Below are 23,400 nucleotides of genomic sequence, written 5' to 3'. Positions count from 1 at the left end.
CCCCAAGGAGAGGTTCCTGACCACTTACAGTATGATGAGAAGACCACAAATAAAGGCGTAATTACAGATTGATGTCAGAGCCAGGAAAACAACACCTGGGATTTGGGAATGGGGTTGGGGAGCGTCCCTAAGCAGAAGATGACGGAATGTGAAAAAGAAAGATAAACACACACACACACACTCACACACACACTTTCTGGTACAACTCCCATATTTATAGACAAGGAAACTGAGGCTTAGCAGACCCAAAAGATTTGTCCAAGGTCGAGGCTAATTATGGAAACTAGCCAACTGCAACACCCAATCCCTTCCTGCTAAAAGCACGTGGAGCTTATTTATAGCTCAGTTATAGATTATCCAAATTCATTTGGCCAATAAAACGCAGGACATCGAGTTCAAAACCACATCCCTTAAGACCACAGAATAAATAACGATGGTGTCTTAATAGCAACAATACCTTTTCATTAAATATGGAGTTCCCAACCTATCAAAATTCAAGCGCTTGGTTCAATATAAAGAGAAGGTCAGGTCGTAACCCTGTCTAAAATGTCCTGGCAGCACTAACTGTGCAGTGCTAATTTGGGTGTGAGCTGTGTGTCCCGGCTGACTTCACACCCCAGCTAGGGTTTCAGACCTACACGTGGCGTTGGGGCGAGACCCTGGGGATGAGCCGCTGCGGGCTTGGCGGTGCTCACCACTGTGTGCGTGAGCTGCATGAAGAATCCTTTTGAGAAGCCCGGGAGTTTCCTCTGGCAATCTATGCGAGGAGGGCGGGGTAGGGTGGTGGGAAGACGCTGTGACCGGAGATTACCTCTGAGGCTGGACCGCAAGCGGGAGGGCGTGTGAGACGGTCCTTTTACTTCAGACTCTGCAAATGTGTAATTGTAGTCGAGTATATACGGACACTGTGCATGCGATACACATATTATTTATTTTTTCCAATAAGATTCTTAAACGGGAGTAAAATCCCATTAGAACAAAGGTGCGGCTCGGCAGAGGTCAATATTTATCCACGATAAGAAACCTTTGACCACCGAGGGTCCCCAGATTGAAAATGTGGACTCCACGACATCTTTGCCCCGGGTTAGGAAAGTTGGTTGCGTTGGCAGCAGGGAAGGGTCTCCGCACTTGCTGCTCGCACCCCGGGATCGCGAGCCCGCCGGGAAAGTGTGCGCTTTCTGGCAGGCGCGCCCCCAAGTCCTCACACACCCCACTAGCACGGATCGGCAAGGGTGGGACCGCGGAGGGGCGGAGCCTTCGGAGCCCCGACCCCACCTCCCCCGCCCCTCCCTCCGCCCCGCCCGCGCTCGCCCCCCGCCCGCTCCCGGGGCGCCCGGCCCGCCCCCTCCCCGCCGCGCGCAAACGAACCTCGCGACACCGCGCTCGGCGGTGGCGGTGGCGGTGGCGGTGGCGGCGACGGGTCGGGCGAGGGAGCAGGTTAGCCCGAGTCGCCCTACTCTGCAGTTGTCTCGGAAGCGCAGGCTGCGCCGCCCGAGCCCTGCGCCCGGGAAGCACTGGCCGGCCAACCGCTCCCGGGGCCGGCTCCTCCAGTCGCTCGCCGGCATGCAGCCCGGGAGCAGGCGGCGCGCCCCGGGCCGCTACTGAGTCCGCGGAGCTGCGGGGACCAGCTCCAGCCGGGCCCCTCCCACCTCGCCCAGGGGCCCACGAGCGACCGCCCCACACCTAGTCTTCGCGCTCAGCCCCGCCAGCGCCACCCCCCGCGGGCTGGAGGGGCTCATGCAGCCGCCAAGGTAAGTGCAGACAGCGGGGCAAGGGGTCCTGACGTCCCCAAGGCGCCGCCGGCACTTGCGGCTGCCACCGCACTGATCTGGGGCTCCCCCAACCCGGTGTCTCATCTCACACATTTGGGGCTTTGCCTGGGACGAATCGCCTTCGCTCTTGGCAGCCGGAAAGTTTTGTGGTTTGGTGTTTGTTCTTTTTTTTCCCCTCTAAAATGCTGTCCTGCGGGCAGCAGGCGCTGCGCGTGGCTGGGCAGACCCGGCGCACGTCCCACCCACTGTGAACCGGCCTGGAGCTCCCTCTCTCCTGCGAGGCCACCTCTTCCTGAGGCAAGAGCCCCTCCTGACCCTCAGAGCTCTGGACAGGTCTAGCCACCCTGCCGATCGACTGTGAAGCCCCATTGGCTCGCTGCATCCAGGCTGGGGGTGCAGAGGCTGAAAACGAGCGCGCCTGCCCGGGTGAGGTGTGGGGGGACGTTGGCGTTGTACACCTTCCAGGCTCAAGTGTGAGTGACGCCTTGCTTGGGATTGTCCGGTGTGCAGGAAGGTGCAAGACTTGGGGTGGGTGCTAAGGGGAGAGAATCCGGAAAGGCTCGACGTTCCTAAGTGGAGAGGAAGGCAAGACACTCAGCGCCTGACTTGCGCCTTGGCTCATTCCCGGGTCTGAACTAGGGAAGAGGGGCAGGTGTATTGGGGGACCGGTGCAAATGTGAAAGACGCTCGGATGCAACTCTAGGTTGCATCTTAGTAAAGTAATTGCATTAGATTTGCTCGGAGGGAGAGTCAATTTCCCCCAGACTGGGATTTTAATGGGAGTCTTGCGCTGTTATTATGTGGTGTGGTTTCGGAAGGCGTTGGATTGTATTTATTTTATAAATTGGGTGTTTTGAGGCTGATGGATTAGGGGAAATATCGCCATCTAGCGGAAATGGGGAGCTGTACCTTCCTCTCAAGCCACAAAGTTGGGCGTCCTCAAAATAGACGCCTGTGCGAGGTGGAGAGATGGGGACTAGACATGCCCAGAAAGACTAGTTCGCAAGTGTCCCTGCCTTCCTGCGGAGCTGGAACGCCCTGATGCCTGGAGCTTAGCTCCAGGGACCGAACGGTGAATTGTATTAGTGTATTAGAATATCACCTCAAGGACTTGCACTCCCTTTGTGTAGTTTTAGGATCTTCCAGCAAAAACAAGGTAAGCAGTCACCTGGTGCCTTTCTCGCCCCGGGATCTGGAGAGCCTGTGTGGTCACCTTACTGCTCTCCAGTGTATCTATATCTATATAGGTGATTTGTGAAATTAATGTTAAGCCATGACCCTTAGAAAAGAGATTAGATGTTTAAGTGCTCTCTTTAGGGGTAACTGAAAATCTGGTCAAGTGTCATGTCATCTGCACTGAAAGGGAAGAGTGTACCCCCAAATGGTCTCTTTTTCTCTACACACGAGGGGAAGAATTTCCACTCTTCACCTACCAAAGCATCATGACAAGCAAGCCTGCTTCACTGAAATGACTGACTGCGGGATGGCATGCAGATGGACAAAGGCCCTGGGTGGGGCACCCACACATCCAGGCAGGCTGTGCATTCTTTATGGCTGGTTTGTGCTGCCACCTTCCAGGCCAGCTGATACTAGCAGGGGATGAGTTCTCTGTGGGAAGGGCACTCTGCTCCTTGGAGAGTCTTGTGGCTTTCTGCCTGTGATAAAGTGTGTCCCCCACTCCCTCCCCACCCCCGGACTCCTCTGGGTTGCCTTGGTAGTAAGGGGGGACCCAACCTCCTTTTTCTTTCTTCTTTCCTGGTAAGTCTTATGTATCCCCCAACTGCGTTTGACTTCTCTACCTAGCCAGAAATGACCTTGAACTTCTGATTCTCCTACCTTTCCCATCTGAACACTGTCACCTGATATGTTCACCTTTGGGAATCAAACCAAAGGCTTTGTGCATGCCAGGCAAGCACTCTACCAGACGAGCCACATCCCTAGCTCCAACCCCCCCTCCCCCCCAAAAAAAAACCCCTGCTCCTCATTTCCTTTCCTGATGAAGACTGGTGCTTTCACTCCTCCTAATACACATGATGTGTGACTGGTCTGCCCATCATACCCCCACCATTCTGTCTTGGTTCTGTCTCCCCACTCGCACATATTTGCTTAATAACCATGACAAAAGGGACCTTTGACTAGCTTGTCATCTTATTAGAAGAGAGCATATCTGACTTTCACTGCTGAGTGCCCAGTATGTGGGCTGATGTAGAAGGCAGGCTTGGAAGCTCCTGTTTAATACAGGCCCTTGAGTCTGCTCCTCAGCAGCCTTCTGTAGTCCAAGTTCAGAATTAAAGGCATAGATACTACACACCCCTGAAACCAGGACAGAGGGACCCAGCCCCCTTTACCAGGATGCTCACTGCTCCCAGGAAGCAGGCTGGCATTTGTATGGTTGCTGGCATTTTCATTTCCTGGAAAAGGATCCCAAAGAGGTCAAGGGGAATGGCCATAGTTCTGAGTCTAGATCAGTGGTTCTCAACCTGTGGGTCGCCACCCTGGGTCCAACAGTCCTTTCACAGGGGTCATATATCAGATACTTGCATATCAGATATCAGATATCTGTATTCTACAATTCATAACAGTAGCAAAATTACAGTTAGGAAATAGCAACAGAATTTTGTGGTTGGGGGTCACCACAACATGAGGACCTGTCTTAAAGGGTCACAGCATTAGGAAGGTTGAGAACCACGGCTCTAATGTGCTCTTTTCTGCTACAACCTTGCTAAATGAATTAGGTTCAAGTCCATTTTAAAAACCATATATGGCTGCAAAATTTGGTCATGCCTTAAAGTATGCAGGGGAGACAAAGGAGCAGGTATGCCCCCTGAAACCTTCAAAAGCAGGTACCCAGAGTTGGGGGAGGGGAAATGGGTACACCCATGTGAAACAGCAAAACCAGAGGAGGATTATCAGAAGGCCTCACAGACTAATTGGAATATGCTAATTCTACTAAATAAATTAGGCGAAACCCCTCTAAAATGTAATTGTTCAAATTACCTTTGTCTGTCTCTGTTTCTCGTGGGACCCTTGAGGAGAATGGCTTTGTGTTTCTCACTGTTCGTTCTTTAGTTGATCAACAACCTTAAACTGAAGTTAACCTGATGAAGACAGTCTGGTTTTCCCATCTGTCTGGTTTCCAGCCCAAATGACAGACTCCTCTCTCTTTAACCAACAGCCCGATTACATCCCCCTTCTCTTAGTCATGAACGGGGATGACTCAAAAAGTGAAGGACCGCTTTACCAGGCGTACGTGTAACATCAGGCAGACTTCCATGTCCTTTGAGTGGAACATGCTGCACACGGTTTAATCAAGGGTCAGAGGCAGGAAGCCGGGTGAGGTATAAAACTTCCTAATTCTAAGGACAAGAAGATGAAGCAGTTTTGAAATCTTGGCAGAAATCGACGATGTAAATGCAGAAGTCTTTTATTTAAAACATTTTAAAGGCGCTGCTAATTGATGAGCCTGCAACCCCACGCCCTCTGCGTGAGAAATGAAGGTGTGAGCAAGCAGTTTACGCAGAGGGTTAATGATGGAGCTCCCTGTGGGATTTACTTTGAGTTTTTCAATTGTCTATTTAAAGTACTGCTGCCCAGAGGTTGGATTTTCAGAAATGAAAATACTGCACTTAGCCAGAGTGTGAAAAAAACAGAAGGGAAAAGAAAAATCCCTGAAAATGAAAGATTTTACTAAAACAAGGCCAATTCCTTTAGCTTCGGCGTCCTCCAAGGGCCAAAACAGAGATCAACAAAGTGGAGAGAAATGCTCTCAAACGTGTTGCCTTGTATTTCATTGGAGCATTTTGAGAGATGCCATGTTTGGTCACCTTCCAGGACGCTCCGATCTTCAGTTCTTGCAGGAACTTGCCCTGCCTGATGGCAGCAATTGGTCCTGTTACCTGATAGTACTTTTGGCTCTTCTTATCTGTGTGCACAGAGCTCATCTGCCGGAGTCCTCCAAGGGTCTATACCAGTACATTCCTCTTTGCATGATTGTCTTCTGAAGGATGGACGCAAACAAGTTTTGCTCGTCCATAGACATGTTGAAGAATCTTTTCCTCAATGGCTTGTGAGGTGGGAACACACAAACACACCAAGACTGACGCGTGACAGCCTTGGAAACCTTCGTCACTTCTCACACGACATCAGCCACACTTCAGATGGTCTTTCACAGAACTCACTTTCCTGTTAGACTCACGCGTGGTACTCAGCACTTGGTGCTTGTGTGTCCCCCTCCCTCCTGAGGGTCTGTTCGTAAACCCTGAGGTCACACTGTGCTTTCACAGTTTGCTAACACAGGTTCCGTTCACTAAGTCTGATTCTGTCTGCTAAAGTTTGATAGCCCACTCACTCGGTCTTGCTGACTGACTTTCCCCTGGTAGGGATACCCATTTAATCTGTTTAAATGCTGGCTCTCGAGCTGATGGACAGCAACTGAGCAATCTTGCTGCCTTCAGAAGTCAGCTCCCAGTAAGCTCTTTCTGCCCTTGAGGGTGTCATCCTGAAAAATAGATTGCTTTGGACACTGGAATCCACATGAGGATTTTTTTTTTCCTAGTCATCCAAAGAGCACACAGAAATGCATAACTCATTGACAGAACCACAAAAATTACAGGGTTTCTTTAAAATAATTGGTACCTTGAAGAGAATAATAATTAATATTTGGACATTGGGGTGGGTAATGTGCTTTTATTCTCATTTAATTAAACACCTCTGAAGGGAGAAGGTATAGAATAAATAATAGAGTTTTCACGCAGTTGCATTGCTGAGAGGCTATTATGCAATTCATGGTGCTGTCTCCTCCGGGTCTATCCCTGGTAGGCATATTTCTGCTCTAGCCCATGAGATGCATGAGCGTTTAGCTGACTGTCACGCCTCCGTCACGGCAGCAGAAAAAGTTTGTGCCGTCTGGACTTCAGAATGCCGTCTGTTTTGTTTGAATTGTTTCCCTGAGGCTTGTGCACTGGGGCTGTCAGCCGATGGGCTTTTAGGATGTGGTTGGATCTTGGAGGCGCTGGTTTCACCATGGGTCAACCCACTTCTGGATTCACAATTTGACAGTGTTACTGGGAGGAGGGGGTGGTAATGGAAACATTAGGAGACAAGGCCCGATTGGAGGAACGTGGGTTCACAGGGAGAGTGCGCTTGAAGGATGTATCCTGTCCCTTACACTTTTTACTCTCTCTGCTTCCTGTCCGCTGAGAGATGAGTGCCTGAATGGCCTCACCACAGACCTAGAAGCAACAAAGATTCTGGTCTGACACCTCCGAAATGGTCAACCAGAGTAAATAAGTAAGAGGCTCCCCTCTGGTGGTTATCATAGCGATACTAAACTGACTACTCAATGTCCCAACTTAGGATCATAGGACAGGGAAAGCTAGTGGTGACCCCCTCCTGTCATCCTAGCCCTTAGAGGCTGAGGTGGGAGGATCAGGAGGAGGTCAAGGCAGCCTGGGCTATGTAAGAAGTTCAAGGCCTGCTGAGGGTTTGATGTTGCTTTCACTTTTCTCTGCTGGGGATATCTTCAGAAAAGAGCTCCTAAAGGGCGGGAATGAGATCTCTTCTTGAGTAAGTGGCTGCCATTGGCAGGGTCTACTGACTCAGGGCCTGGTTAAGGAACAGGTCTCCCCCCAGCAACCACACACACACACACACACACACACACACACACACACACACACACACCGTCCAAGGCAGAAGCCACCTACCTGGCTTGCAATCCGAAACGCCTCCAAATGGTCTGTAAGCTGAAGGAGATTGTACAGAATTGATGCTGCAGCTGGACTAACTTAACCATTCTCTTGTGTAATTTTTCACTGTGGTCTAGAGCATGGTTAAACCCAGGAAAGGGCACTGTGAATACTTGGCAGAGAAAAATTTAAAAAAAAAACAAAAAACCTCTTGCCCCCCCAAAGGACGTGAAGACTCCTGTAATCCGTTTCTACTTCTGAAGTTACTTAGGAGGGGTGGGAGAGGTTGTTGCGGGAAATACTCCTTTTCTAAAAACGTTTTTCTATTTGTGTGTTAGTGTCTGTAAAATAGTATTTCTCTAAACATATTCCCATTTCTAACACACAATCCATCATGAGACATATGGGATGTGTTATTGAGCTGACAGGAAAAGATAAACCTTGGGTGAAGACGAGGCCCAGCTGTGGCTTGGTAAGAAGAACACTGGACTTGGCATCACAAGGCCTGGATTTAGCCTCTGCTGTGACATTTACGTTCCTGGGGACCTTGGGCAAGTCACTTAGCCATCCCAAGTCTCAGAGTCGTTTATAAACAGGAACTGGCTATGTCCACTTACTTAGTTAAGGCAATTCTATGGTTATCTATAGAATTAGATCTGGTAATGAAGGCTCATTAGGCCCTAAGACCCACTCAAAGACAAGGTTATCTAGGGATCCTTACAGGATGCTGTGGCTTCCCCCCGGTTCCCACACATGCAAAGGCTCTAACAGAACCTGGCACGTCATAGGCATTCTATGATAACCCAAACAATGGTCTTCATCCACTATGCACAACTAATGTCGGCAAGCTCCTGTCAACACTTTCTTTTCCAGGCGCTCTGTTCTGAGTGGATTGTATAACTGAATGAATTCCCTTAACCCTCACAGCAACCTTCTGAGGGAGCTACCAGTACACCCTCGTTTTACAAATGTTTTGGGCTTGATGAATAACTTGACTGTTCCTCTTACTAAAGGTCCATGGTATTTGTGCTTGGCACCACATTGTTCATTAATACAGATAGGGTGGCCATCTGCTGGTGAGGAGAGATACATTCTCAACTCACTGTCCACTCACACAGTTGCCATGTGGTGGATAAATCGTTTCAAGCCAGTTCTGTTCTCGGGAACTTACTGGAACAGGGAGAAGTAAAGGCTGTGTGGTCCACTTATCATTACAAAAACGGCATAGTTTGTGTGTGAAAGGATCCAAAAGCAGTTTTCAATTTTTTTAAGATTTAGTTATTTTCATTTTAGCTGTATGAGTGTTTTTCTTTTGTGTATGGTTGGGCACCACATGCCTAGTGCATTAGATTCCAGAAGACTGTTGGATTCCCTGGAACTGGAGTTATGAATGGTTGTGAACCATCATCACATACTGGGGCTGGGAACTGAACCCTGATCCTGTGCAAGAGCCTCTTGAGTACTGAGCCGTCTCTCTAGCCCCTGCTTTTAGTGTTATTATTACATTATGTTAGAAGACGGCTTGCAGGCGTCAGTTCCCTCCCACCACGTGGGGCCCAGGGATGGAACTCAGGTCATCAGGCTTGGTGGCAAGCACCTTTCCCCCACTGAGCCCTCTCACTGGCCCCCAAAGCTGCTTCGAAAATGAGAGGAGGTTATTAAAGGGCTTCAGAGTATGGTTTCAGGTAGATCATTATTGGAGAATTTCATGCGGACAGTAAAACATGAAAACGTCACTTCTCAAATAACATTTCCTACTTGCTCAGCAATATTTCCACTTGGAGGATGCAGAAATGGTAAAGATGAATTTCGAAGTCGGATGTTGTTGGACTAGGACAGTTATAAAGATAGCATGAGTTCAATGCATCCCTACAACAGGGACTGAGGTACTTGAAGACCCATCCACCACACTCTCAGACGCAGCCAGGCCATGGTTCTTCAGGTGTAGGAGCTGAAGGGCCCTAGATAGGACAAGCCATGATTGGACCACACAGCTAGAAGTAGACAGTCCTCATCTCCAGATGACTCCTTCCTCACATGTACTGCAATGTATTTGAAAGGCTGAAACTTGACACTGACAGTGAAGCCATTCACAAATGTGCCTGCTATTATATTGGGCTTTGTAGGGAGAAGAATGGGCAGTTTTGTAGACAACGTTAGGTGTTTGGGAAGCGTCGACAGATATCTCAAGAGAAAAGTAGGGACAGAGACTTTGATTGCGACACTCCAGTGGCATGCACTTTTATAATCCCTGAAGAGGGACGTGGGGGAAGTGCTGAAGGAAGAAACTTGGCTGATCCAAGAGTTTGCTGAGGATCTTGGAAGGATAATAGCTGGACCAAGACACAAAGATGGAAATATGGCCCTAGAAACTGCTAGATCATCAGGAGGAGTCCTGTGCATCCTTGATCCAGGCTGGGAAAACAGAACACAAAGCAAGCCCTTGCTTCTGTTCAGGGCAAGAGAAAGTTTATACCGTGGCCTGGGGTAGCAGAGGCATGGCTCGGAAGCAGCTGGTGCCATATCCGAGGCATCGTGGCAGCAATACTCACACCGACCAATCTGAACTTTCTGAGAAAAAAATGACTTTAAAGTGGGAATTGAAGCCCAGGAAGATGAGAGGACATAACTGTAAAAGCACCTGACACCCCTCAGATGCACTATTTCGCATTTCATTCTGTCTGAATATATGCACATTGGCTTTGGCTGGTGAACTCAACTCTTTGCTGCCTCTGCCGTGTTGGAGGATTCATGGTACGATTTAAATGGAAATAGAATAGGAAACACCCACTGTGGAGGGGACAGTCAAAGGCTGATAGTTTTGGGCAATAGTAATGTTATAGTAAAAAGAATAGTAGATCGATAGACGATCAATAGATAGATAGATAGATAGATAGATAGATAGATAGATATTAGTGTTCTATTTTAAAGGATAGATAGGTAGGTAGTTTGATATGTTCTTATGCACACATGGAAATAGAAACATCTGGAAAGATGTGCATGAACCATTAACAGTTACTGCATCCAGGAAGAGTCACTTGACAGAACACTGAAATTTTTTAACATGGACCCATATTATTATTTTGTTTTCTATAAATATATTTGGTACTGGATTGAAGGAAACTGAAAGCCCAGGAAATCTGTTCTTCTAGCATGTTCTGTCTTGGAAATGATTTTTCTCTCTTCCTAGCACAGTGAATAAATACATTCATGCCAATATGGAGGGATAGAGTTTGTGAGGTTCCAAGAACACTCCACGCACACGTCCCAGGTCCACTGAGCTGGTCCGTTAGACCCTGAAGATTCTCTGACTGTTCTAGAAGTGGACTGATAGGCATGAAGGCTGACGTATGGGTCTGTCTGATACAGTTTGTTCAAGAAATGAAATCTTGACAGAGGCTGGTTTAGACCATGTGAGGCCGATACTGATGGTGAAAAGTATTATGGGTAACGGCTGTGCATTTGTAGCAAAGGATGTATGTCATGCTTTGCAGACAGTTGTCCTATTTAAAAGAAGTTACTGGCAACCATCTCGCAAAGCCTCGCCAGCTTTGTGGAGGCCTGTGTTGTCTTGACAGTGGAATGGGCTGCACGCTCAGGGCTGCTAAGAACCCCGAAACACCCCTCTTGGGGCGCTGTTATCTATCCTGTGTTGAGAGACCAGGTTCTCTACTGAGCTGCCTGTGTAGACCAGGCCTGCCTGCTGCTCATCACAGGCTATCTCAAGTCTAGCCCAGAGCCCTCAGTTCTTTGAGTGAAACAGAAAAACAATGCATAAGTAAAAGTAATTTCTCTCTTGTGAGGAAAAACTATTACTAATCTGATAATACATATTTAAAGTTTCAGAAGTGACTAGGATCTGCAAATATGGTTTGGTTTTGTTTTTTTGGTTTTTTTTTTTTTTTGTGCATGTGAAAGTATCCCAGGTGAGATGATGCCTCAGTTTCTAAAGAGAGCTTTTGGAATATCAGGGTAATATGTTCTTTCAGAAACAGTAACACCTAAATGGTGGAGAAAAAAAATCTCCAAGAAGTCTTCTTAATTACCAAGAAGTCATCCTCATAGTAACAGGAGAACCATCAAAACAAAAATAGCATGCACACAGAGAGAGAAAAGAGACCAGCTAGAAAGCTAGGAAGAGAGAGGGGGGCCAAATGACTCAAGGAGCATGTTTCGAGAGTCTTCAAAATCCATCGTGCGTGCGTGCATGCGTGCGTGCGTGCGTGCGTGCGCGTGTGTGTGTGTGTGTGTGTGTGTGTGTGTGTGTGTGTGTGTTTTGCTGGATCAAACCCAGAGTCCTGCATACACCAGACAAGTAACTGTCCCACTGAATCCTACTCCCGAGCCCTGAAGAGGTTCTTAGTGCCAGCGCAGTGACAGCAAGTTTACAAATGCTTTGGAAACAAATTAATAGGGCGAAGCCCTCTCCTAGCCTGTTATGGCAATGAAGGGAGAGGAAGTTCTATGGCTGCCTATCCTATCACCTACTGCAGAGAAGACCATCGTAATGAAGGGTGGCAGTGGTGTCCTCATGGCCAAAATGTACAATTGTCCTTGCACTTGGCACCCTCATCCCCACAGAGGGAGGCTGCCTGTGTAGCGGTCCCCTTCAGTAGTCACTCTCATAGAATCTGCACTGAATTACTATTGCTAAGCACACTCTAAAGTGTCAGTTATCTAGATGAAGCACGACAGCTCCTAGAATGAACGAGAACATGAAACTGGACAATTTAATGGGAGGGGGGTAAACCAAACCGAAAGACAAGGAAGAAACCTAGGGATGAATTACATTACTTTCAAAGTCCCATCCAAACCAAGGTTCCACTCAAAAGGTCATTTATCAGCATCCAGTGGCTAGCCCGGTGGTGGTGGTGGTGGTGGCGCCGGCGGCGGCGGCGGCGGCGGCGGCGGCGGCGGCGGCGGCGCACGCCTTTAATCCCAGCACTCGAGAGGCAGAGGCAGACGGATCTCTGGGAGTTCAAGGCCAGCCTGGTCTATAGAGTGAGTTCCAGGACAGCTAGAGCTGTTACACAGAGAAACCCTGTCTCAGAAAACAAAAACAAACAAACAAAAGAAAAGAGAGTTCAGTGCCTGCATAGTAGGAGGAAGGGAATTGCCAAAGATTAGAATTATCCTCAGAGACAAGAAACGAAACTAGACTAAACAGTGCTTTTCTGGATGAAGAATTAAGAAGAGTGGGGAATCCCCCAGGATTGATTGTGTACCCAGATTTAGCTTAAATTTACATAGATTATCTGAGGAAAGCAAGGTCAGATGGTTCCAGCCTGCAGAGGAGGGGCAGGTCCTGTGGAGATAGCAGAGAAACGGTGAGTACGTAACTCCTGGGTGAGCCTAAGACTGAGTAAGAAAAACACAAATGAAGCTTTACAGGCACATGCCCGAATTCATGCATTTCCAATAACACAGTCCAAGGGATGAGAAAACAGACTCTAGAGCCCAGGCCGTCTAGAGTCACACGAGGGGATGTTGAGGGTCTTTGTAGTATGTTTGTTAGCTAAAGGCCACGCAGGTCTAGATAGTCAGAAACTGCTTAACGTTTTATCAAAAATGGTACTGGACACCAAGCCAAAACAGAATGTTCTTCCCAGGCCAACGTTTGTCCTTCCACTGCAGAAATAATATCTCAAGGCTGTAGAAGGCTGAGCAACATTTAATCACCCCCAAGAGCATCTTTCACAAGAGACTGCCCTGCTGTGTTCCTTTAGGGCTTCAGTGTGGGAAGATAAAGGCAGAGAAGTGATAGGATCAAACTTGAAGGTCATGGAGAACACAAACAAAGACTGCCTCATCAACTCAGATGGCTAGACCAGGAGTTGCCCTTGAAGTATCAACGAGAAATGAACGGGTCAATTTAAAGAATAGGTTCACACTTGAAGCTATCAAGTGAACCAATCCAGTTCTTCTAAGTAAATTGTGTGTGTGTTTGTGTGTGTGTGTGTTTGCGTGTAACACATGTGAGTTTCTGGGATCAAACTCAGAGCCTTGCATACACTAGGCAAGTAATGTACCCTACAACCAACTCAGGTCCTCATGTTGGCAAGCACTTTACCAACCATCTCCCCTGTCCCCTCCCCTACTTTTTCAAAGCAGAGTGAGAGCAGAGGACACTCAAGAATATTTATCAGATTTATAACTGAGAGGTAACAATGGATTGAGAGGCACTGGCAACACATCTCTCCATTGATGAGGTTGGCAGAAATACCTGAGACCAGTATTAGACCATTGGCGTCATCTATATCCAGTGGTCTGTTTGTACAAGTGAGAGAAATCTAAACCAAGAGTGGAGCCAGCCAAATGAGGAATGCCAAAGTTGGCCCTATCTGGAACAAGTAACGGTGTTTCCCAGAAGAACCTATGGGGTGGGTCATCACATGATGAAGACTCCATCGGCCCCTACAAAGCTCAGCAGCTTAATTCAACTTCAGTGAAAACCAGATGGCATCTCTGTGGACGGCCTCAGCCCCAGCATGCAGTAATCCCCATCGTCCCCTCGGATCGCCTCTGGCTCATCTGGAACTTACTATGTAGACCAGGCCATCCTCAAACTCCCAGAGATCCGCTGGCTTCTGACTCCAGAATGCTGGGCTTAAAGGCATGTACCACCACGCCCAGCTTGAGTGAGTGTTTCTGATCACTCAGCCAATTTCATCCTCTGTACAACAAGGGTGATCATGAGCCTAGCTTAGTCGAAACTGTCTGAAAATGTAAATCAGCACATACAGCGTAAGAACAAATCCAGGGACTGGAGAGACAGCTCAGTGGATAAGAAGAGTATGTGTTGCGCTTCCAGGGGACCTGAGTTCAGTTCCCAGCATACCCACATCAGGTGGCCCATAACTGTTACTCCAGCTCCAGGGACTCCAACATCTCTGACCTCTGCAGGCACCTCCATTCACATGCCTATACCCCCATACAGATGCACATGCATACGCATAATTAGAAATAAAAATAATTTAAAAAAGAAAAAATCAAACTATTAGCCATGGTCATTAGAAAGCAACCCTCAAGACACCTGAAAATTCGCATCACCTTTTGGACAAAGACAGTCATATCTCACTTCTCCGTCATTGTTCCCTAGTGTTTATTTTCACAGCAATCCAACCCATAGGTTGTGTTAGCTTTCCATAGTGATAACAAAATAATCGAGCTTGTTAACTTACAAAGGGGGAAAAAAATCGAGGTTTGTCTTGAGACACCGGAATGCGTACACTGGATCCTAGAGCGGAGAAGGAGAGTTTGGAAAGATCTGATTTGAACTAGAGGTTTCGAAGAGAATGAGAGGTGAGGGATACCAAGTCCTAACGAGTTCCGCGGGCAAGACGAAGAGCACTGTGAGGTGAAGCCTTGGAAGCTAGGAGGGGCTGTGGAACCTCAGGAGCCTGAGCTCTTCTCCAGGCACTGGGGCTTCCTGCAGGCTGTCTGGGACTGGGAGAGGGGCAAAGCAGAAATGGACTGCATGTGGAAGACGCCGCTAAACCTGCAGGTTGGGGCTCCCGTTGCCTGGCCAGAGGGTGTCTGTGCAAGTGGGGAGGAGTGGAAGATCCCTCGTGAAGCATAGCACAAAGGACATGAGATGGGTGTTCAAAGAAACACAAAACAGGTTGTCTTGGCTCCCAGTTTGGGAGTTTCCAGTTTGGGACCGGGTGGGCCCACGGCTTTGGGCCTCGGGAGGGCATGCTGAATGGCATGGTGGGAGCATGTGGCACCGTCAACTTGGCCAGGAGACCAAGGAGGAAAAGAGAAGGGTCAGCGTCTCATGTCCCAAGGACATAAGGACCACCAGGCTCCACCTCCTAACGCCTTCCCTGGGGACAGCTGGAGACCAGCAAGAACTGCCTGGCTTCTTTATCCCCTGAGAAAGCAGAGTCTATCCTGAACAAGCACATTTAACTGACTGATCCCAGCCCTAGCCACGGAGCGCATGGCAATCATTAGCTGCTGAGAGGAGAGTTTCCTCTAAGGGTATATCCCTTGGTAAGTGGACTAGTGGAAGACCCCATGCCCAAGAATATTTATATTTGGACATCACAAATTGGTCTTGAAAGACACAAATTTGGGTGGGTAAGGAACAGGGTGGGGGAGGGGTGAATATGATCAAAACAGGTAGGAGGAAATGCCAAACTCAAAGAGCTGGGAGGGGAAGAAAAGAAAAAAACTTGGGTCTCAGGCTGGAGGGGTTTCTCAGTGGTTCAGAATGCTTGTTTTCTTACAGATGACTCATGAAGGGAGCTCACAACTTCCTGTGACTCCAACTCCAGGGCACCTGACGCCCTCTTCTGGCCTGTGTCAGCACCTGCACACATGTGTACATACTCACAGACACATACATAAACATAAATGATTTTTTTTTAAAGTTGAGTCCCCTCTCAAGACAGCACCTATCCCTAGCAGAGATGCTGGGGAAATTCCAAGGCCTGGTACCCCTCCCAAATTATATTCAATTGTGCTCTTAAGTGACAATAATAGCCTGGCCCTTTCACATGGAGAAACAGGTGTCGAGATGAAAATTCTTGCTGCCACAGGACGAAGGACAGGGCTAGAGAGGCACTCCCTTCCTGCTTTCAGAAGGCCACAGACCTGGAGATGCTGTTGTGCTCAGGGGCTGCTGGGAATACTTATAAGATCTCTCATTATGCAAAGGTTTAGAATGAGCTCCTGGAAGGCAGATTCCAGCCAGTGGTGTTCATTGCTGGACCTGAGGAGTGGAAAGGCCTCAGCAAGCCTCTGGGCAGTCTGGCTGAGTGCCTGCCTCAGTATGCCAGGGCTGCTCCGGGAGCAAGCTGCTCTGCTGTGATCCGCACAGTTGTTGGGTTTGGCCGACCAGGCTTGAAAGGGAAACTTTTGAGCCCTGGATTGGAGACAGTGAACTCTCCCCAGACAAACTTACACTGCACTCAGAAGCTTCCGTTCAAGGGAACAATAAGTATGCAGAGCCTGTTAGTCTGGGACCTAAGTATTTGAGAGGAATCCCCCCAGGGTAGCCCAACGGGAACCGGCGACCAGCTGTAACCAGGAGCTTTTTGACCAAAGGGAACTGCAGCCTCCGGCTGCCCAGGTGACTGAGGAATTAGTCCCCCTCACCTGCTTCAGGAAAGCCAGATTCTGAAGCTGTGCTGTCTTGCTGCCTGTCTGAGCCGCCTTGTGACTTCAGGGCATAGAACCCCACCCCCCTTTTCCTCACAGCCTCCTTCTCCCCCACCCCCCCCCACCCCGGTCTCCCCTCCCACCGCAGAGCCCTAAACGCAGACATAGCCTGCAGCTTGTGTGGCCCTGCAATGAGACTGTGATAGCTCTTAAGAGAAATTGGATCAAACCCCAGAATTTTTACCCCCAAAGAGCCAGCTGGGCAGGCTTGGGGGGGGGGGGCGGAGGAATCCGGTTGACTAAAAACACTCGCGCTGGCATATTTGTGTCACCCAGAAGATGTTTCTCAGGGGAAGTTGCCAGTCCCCTAAAGACCAACAAAGGCAGAAGAGCTAGGGAACCTTGGAGAGGAGACATGTTTCTCCTGGAAAAGTAAGTGACCGAATCAAGGGAGATCACCACTCGGAAGCCTTTCCAAGATGGGCCTTGGGAGTACAGCCTCTGGCTCTACACCAGAGGGCTCGGCCCGCGCGCCCCAGGGACCACGGTATCTCTGTCTCACTAGGTTGGTAGCTGTGTCCCGGAAGGCAGCCTTAGGCCCGCAGGATCTCGGTTTGTGAGAGAGATCTCTGTTGTTGCAAACAGGGCCAAGTTCTCCAGAAGCAGCCCGGTGCTTAGAGATGGTGCGGGAGGGGGCACCCAGCAGCGTCCAGAGGTCGCTGGCGCCCAGGTCCAAGGCGGGCGTGATCCTTGAGGTGCCGCCGTGGAAGTGGGTCATTCGTCCCAGAGCCTGACAAGTCCAGAGGAGGCTTTTCAGTCTTCTGCACCGGCGAGACATCTGAGGTGGGGGGAAATGAGCCAAGGGGTGTCGGTGGTGGCGGCTCTGGGGCGGTAGTCTTGTTGCAAAAGGAGGCTGGAGTTTGTCTCCAAGGTCTTTCAACTTGGATGAGGTGCTGATGGGGGAGGATTAAAGCTCTCTGAGATCCTGGTGCCCTGAGCGCCTCAGCCACCCGGGTGAGTGGGGAGTGGCAGTTAGATCGGAGCCGGGGACGCGCCCTGCACTAGCGGGCCCCTGGTTCCCCAGGTCCCCTTGGCCACCCGCCCGGCAGCCCGGGCCGCCTCTCCTCCCTCGCTCCCGCCCGCCAGGATGAAACCCGAGCTCGGGAGGGCGGGGCGCGCGGCGGCGGGGCGCGGGGCCGCGACGACATTGGCGGGGGAGCGAATGATGGATGGCGAAGGCGGGGCCCGGGACGGGGGAGGAGGGGGGTGGGACGACGACACTGGGCTCCCTTGGTGGAGGTGGACCGGGCCTCCCGGCTCGCTGCTCCCGCCGGCCGAGGGAGGCTGCCTCTTCTCCGCAGCGTGATTGATTTTTTTTTTTCCCCCTCCTTTTCTTCTAAACTTCTTCCAGGGAGAGGCTAGTGGTAACAGGCCGAGCTGGATGGATGGGTATGGGGAGAGGGGCAGGACGTTCAGCCCTGGGATTGTGGCCGACCCTCGCCTTCCTTCTCTGCAGCTTCCCCGCAGGTAAGGCACAGTACCCTGGCCGGGGGACAGCCGGCCGGGCCCGCTCCTGGGCCTCCCTGCGCGAGTTGGGGCCCCGGTTCGCCAGCCCCCTTGGGGACCCAGATTCCCATTCGCACGGGTCTTTGTCCCGTACCCCGCATAGGGAGCGATGAATGTCCAAAGAGACCTGGAGGTGAGGGAACTCCTGCCGAGCTCAAAATTTTGAGCAGGAGCGGGTGGAGAGATCTGCAGAGCTGGGCATGCCTCTCTGCCCCCCTCCCTCCTTCCGAGAAACGGGGTGCCCTGGACGCCTCTTGGGTGCTCCAAAGGAGAGGAGAAGGGGAGGCTCGGACTCCGCCCCAGGGGCACTTTCTCCAGCTCCTCGCCCACCAGTTTGTAAACCTGTTGGTTGCCCAGGGGTGGAGCTGGGGGCGCTGGGGAGGTCCCAGACTAGTCCCCGACCGCCCCGTCCCGCCCCCACGCTGGCCCACGCGGGGAAGCCCACGGACACAGGCTCAGACGCGTTAATCCCTGTTTGATAACATTCTGCGTCCCCCTCCCCGTTTGTTTTTATTGTGCCAGAAAGCGAGAGAATTTCAGAATTAAAGCTAAAAAAGCCCATCTGTTTCCAATGAATCCCCCATAGTTTTTCACAATGTTTTTGGCAGATCGCTGCTTTCAAATTCCTCCGAGCCCGGACCTCTTGTTTTTGTTGGGGGAAGGGAGACCAACTCCACAGAGAAGCGTTTGTTCCTTCCCAAACGCTCCGGTTTCTTTACTTTTTTTCCCCTTTGGGGGGGAGGGGGAGGGGGAATGAACGAAGCTTAAATCCCCGGTCTGTTTTTTTTATAATGTTTCGTAAAACTTTATTTCATTTTTATTTCATGCTGCTCGGAGTCTGAAAAGGCCAGTTAAAGGCTTTCCACACGTTTTTCTCTTTTTAAAATACAAATAAACAGTGTCACGACCAAATGGTCCTCCTTGTAAGGCGGGATCTCCTGGCAGTGTCCATTGTGTTGTGGGGTTCAGAGGTGTCTTTGAGCAAAAAATTCCAGCTTGTCTCGCAGCGCGGCCAGATGTGGTTCTGCTGCCTCTGCGCAGCTGAGATTTGCAAGAAACGCTTTGAGTTAGGACTGGGACTGGGTTGTTTTGATTTCCTCTTCAGCCAACTGGATTTCAAGGAACTGACAGAACAGGGCAGGCAGTCCAGGCTAGGCCTGGCTGCAAGCTGGCATTCCCGGGGAGCACACAAACACTGTGGGGTAAGGGTGAGTTTACTCTCTTGTCTCAGCTGAGCTGCGCCCCCCCCCCTCCCAGTACCTGCTTAACCAAAGCGTCCCTGCTCCCTTAGCGGCTGCCAGACCCAGGAGCATCCTAGACTTTCAAAACCTTTTTCTGAAACTCTCTCCGAAAGAGATAGATCGCTGCCCAGGATCAGAACGAGGGGGCAGGGGTGTCAGTATGTCCCTGCAGACACCCTGGAAATATCAAAACCCCGCAGTGGTTCCAGCAGGGGAGAACCTCCCCCTACTATCGTGTTTTTAAAACCCAAGTTTCTTCATCTAAATCAGTGGTTCTCAACCTTCTTAATGCTGCACCCCTTTTAATACAGTACCTCATGTTGTGGTGACCCCAAGCCATAAGATTACTTTCGTTGTTACTTCATAACTGTAAATTTGCTACTGTTATGAATCGTAATGTAAATATCTGTTTTCCGATGGTCTTAGGCGACCCTGTGAAAGGACCATTCGATTCCCTGGGGGTCGAGACCCACAGGTTGAGAGACTGTGCTCTAAATGTTCTATTTGAAAGACTGCTTTTATTCCTTCCCAAGAATTTATAAAAAGAATTTAGTTAAAATTTAAAAAAAAAAAACACAAAAACCATCAGAAAGAAAAAGAATTTCAGGGAAGCGGCAGCGTGCAGTTGTGTTCGGTCTTGGTTTGGTCCGGATAAAGATCCAGCCCATTGGAAGTTTTATCAGATGGGTTGATAAATGGCTTTTGTCCCTTGGCTGCAGTGGGGGATGTGATCTCAGCTCTGAGCTGAAATTGAGAAGGGGGGCTCCTAGGGCTCTTAAAACAACACCTTCCTGCTCTGAAAGCTGCAGCGCTTCTTAACTCCTGGGGCTGGAAGGTGAGGGAAGGAAGGGCCAGCTGAAGTTCTCTGAAGCAGGAAGGAGAGCTGCAAGGGATGGGTGGGATGGGGGTTTGCGGTGTGTGATGTTTCCCCGTTCGTTTCTTTGTCTTAAAAAACTGTGTGTGTGTGTGTGTGTGTGTGTGTGTGTGTGTGTGTGTGTGTGTGTGTGTGTGTGTGTTTTAAAGTGTCCACAGCATAGTGTGAGGCATACTAGTGGGTTATATAATTCACAACTCAAATTCCGCCACTTTGGTGTCCAAGAAACCCATTTCTTTTTGGCTTCAGGGCTGGTAACTGAACCCTGGCAGATGGAGCTGATAGCTGGGTTGTGTCATGCCAACTGGCTAAGGTTTCCCCCTCACTGGAACCCTCTGACAGTTGCGTCTAGTCAAAACTGCCCACCTCTGTGAAAACTGAGCTGCCGGTCACCAACAACCAAATAAACTGAGGGGTTTAGGAATGTGAGTGCTCTAGAGACCTGGAGCAAAAAGACAGTTTCCCCCATCGGGAAGAGATAGATGTGTGGTTTCCACAGCAGAGATGCCCTGTCACGGCCTCTGTCTGACATATTGGTCCAGCAAACGGGACGCCCCCCAGAGTAAAGGTCAGAAAGCCTGTAGTTCTGGTAGACAGTTGGGTGGACATTAGGGACAAAAAGAAAGCCGTGGCCTCCCCCACCAAAGGCAGGCGGAAACTGGCCGAGCAGCCCTGTGAAAGCGTAGGTTTGTTCAGTTTGCCTGCTCGAATGGCTGGCAGGAGTAAGCGGGGGTGCAAATTAAATTGGACATAGTTATGTGGAGAAAGATGCCCTCACTCTGCCAGACTGAGAGTGTTTGTGTGTTTTGAGTGTTTACGTGTACTTACTTAATGTGTATGGCCCACTTCCCGAGTCCCGGCCTCAGTGACAGCTTTCAGAGCCTTCAGCCTGCACAAGAGAGGAGGGTCGGAGGGGTGTCTGTTTGAACACTGTTCTAGGACAGAGGATGGGGCAGAATGGCTGTATCTACCCAAGCCGGGGTGAGGTGGGGGGAGGCCGGAAAAAACTTCTTAGAACAGTTTTCCTTCCACAAATAGCATCCTCTTCGGAACACAGTAAATAGAGATACGTTTTAAGCTGTGAGGCCATTGTGACTTATTTAAACAGACTTCCAAGAGAAACCCATCCAAGGCGTGGTGTGTGCAGGTTGGCATGTTTCCTGTAGCTATTCATGCATGCTGTGCGGGTTCTAGCAGGGTTCTCAGAGTGTGGGCCACGGACAAGCAGCAGCAGCAGCCTCCCCCAGGAACCTCCCTCCCCACAGCAGGTCTAGTGAAGCAGATGCTGCAGGGCAGGCCTTGGCCTCAGTGCTCTGACAAGCCCTCCAGGGGATTCTGATGCTTCATTCGAAGGGCTAGCTTCTAAGGAGGGTGCAGCCTCTCTTCCCTGTTTCTTTCCCTAGTAGTTTTATTTAATTTTTAAATTTTCATTTCTTTTTAGTTATGTGTATGTGTGGGTATGTCTGCATGTGCACCACATGTATGTAGTGCCCACAGAGACCAGGAGAAAGCATGGGAGTCCCTGGAACTTGAGTTATTTGTTTTTATAAACTGTCCTATGTAGGTGCTGGGAACGGAACCCAGTCCTCTGCAAGAGCAGCAAGTGCCCTTAACTCGTCAGCCAGATCTCCAGCCCCTCCCTTATGCTTTAGAACTGTATCTGTTGTAGAAGAGTGTCGGGCTTCAAGTGGGGAAACTGAGTCTTAGAGAAACTAAGGCTCTCTGAAGTAGCTAAATATGTCTGCATGGCTGTAGAGATGAGAATATTTTTAACTGAACTGCTGTGTAAGAATGCAGAACTAAGTAAGCCTGCTTCCCATGTACAGCTGTGTCTCTGAGTGAGGCTTTGTGTCCCAAAAGGAGAGTGTATTAGCCCATTTCAGTTGCTATAACAAAATACCACAGGGTTTGAGGGTTATAAACAACAGATGTTTGTTGATTATAGCTGTGGTGGCTAGAAAATCAGAGATCAAGGAACCAGCCACTGTGGTTACCTACACTGAGGGGACCTTTCTAGTCCATGTGTCCTGTGCCTTATTACCAGGTCCCCCCAAGGCAGAAGGGATGGAAAGCTGATTCTCTAGGGTCCTTTTCATAAGGGCACTTTCATGAGGGCTCTACTCCCGTGACATAATCACTTCCTAAAGTCCTGGCTCCTATTTATAACACCGTCACTTTGAGGATTAGGGCTTAGCATGTGAGTTGGAGGTGGGGGCTGCAGAAGAGGGAAGGAGAGGATGTTAGTTACAAGGGGCAGGTGACTAGCAGCCAGGGGATGACAGGGGCAGGTGTTTGGCTTCCTGGGAGAGTACAGGTATCAAATCCTAGAGTTCCCATGGCCCCTAGGCTGTGAGGGTACAGTGGATAGAAAGGGAAAGGTTCCCCGGTTTTCTGGTGGAAGGAGAGCCCCGACAAGGTTGGGGGGAATTGCTAGTAGTCACCCTGGTACCCAAAGGAGGGGATCTTGGAAAAGTGGAAGGGTAGGAGAGGTAACCCAAGGGCATAAGTAAGGCTTGAGATGGGGAAGAGAAGACGCCGGGGTCCTGCAGAGGCAAATGAGTCAGATTGGGAATGTGTTGGAGGGACTGCAGTTCCCTCCAAAGAGCCTGCCTTGGGTGGACTGTGCAAGAACTGTGCTCTGCACTCTACCTTCAGGTTTGTGTTGAGTACCAGCTTAGTGCCATAATCTTTTGTTACTGTGCCAACATGCACCCTGAAGGCCTTTTTTCCAGTGGCCCACTCATACCAGTTTGCCCTAGACTTTCTTAGTCTGAAAGTCAAGACTCCCCTAATGTCTCCCGGGTCGCAGGCACACCAGGACATGGCCTCCCCAGTGCCATCCCCTCCCCACCTGTGTCAAGGACCCCACCTCCCAGAAGCATGAAGACTTCCCTGCAAAATGGTCTCCACGTAGGCCAGTCGCCTAGAGCTGGGAGTCCTTACTCTTTCTGCCTTTTTCTGCCCTTTTTCTGTTGTCACATTGCTAGAGCCACAGCATGAACAACAACCCCAGGAGCGGCCTCAGTGTCCCACTCCAATCCCGTGCCAAACGGTCCGCACTCAGAATCTCGTGGTCCTGTTTGCAGCATCCAGAAGGGGCATCTCTGATTTCTGGCCCTATACTCTTACCATACTTCATTTCCGAAGATCCAGCA

General features: G+C 49.8%; 1 protein-coding gene across 1 annotated transcript in view; it reads left to right on the top strand.

Annotated features, from left to right (window-relative positions):
* Positions 1 to 1,425: 1,425 nt before the first annotated feature.
* The window catches only part of Rgma (repulsive guidance molecule BMP co-receptor a), a 43,715-nt gene continuing 21,740 nt past the window's right edge, over positions 1,426 to 23,400 (top strand). The window contains 2 exon segments of the mRNA XM_052713816.1: positions 1,426 to 1,751; positions 17,976 to 18,091. Of these exon segments, the coding sequence (XP_052569776.1) occupies positions 1,738 to 1,751; positions 17,976 to 18,091 (130 nt within the window). The 5' untranslated portion in view covers positions 1,426 to 1,737.

Source organism: Peromyscus californicus, unplaced genomic scaffold, assembly GCF_007827085.1.
Source record: "Peromyscus californicus insignis strain IS unplaced genomic scaffold, ASM782708v3 Scaffold_4__1_contigs__length_199733344, whole genome shotgun sequence".
NCBI lineage: Eukaryota > Metazoa > Chordata > Mammalia > Rodentia > Cricetidae > Peromyscus > Peromyscus californicus.
Note: the sequence above shows the minus strand (reverse complement) of the source record. Positions and strands in the feature narration are given on the sequence as shown.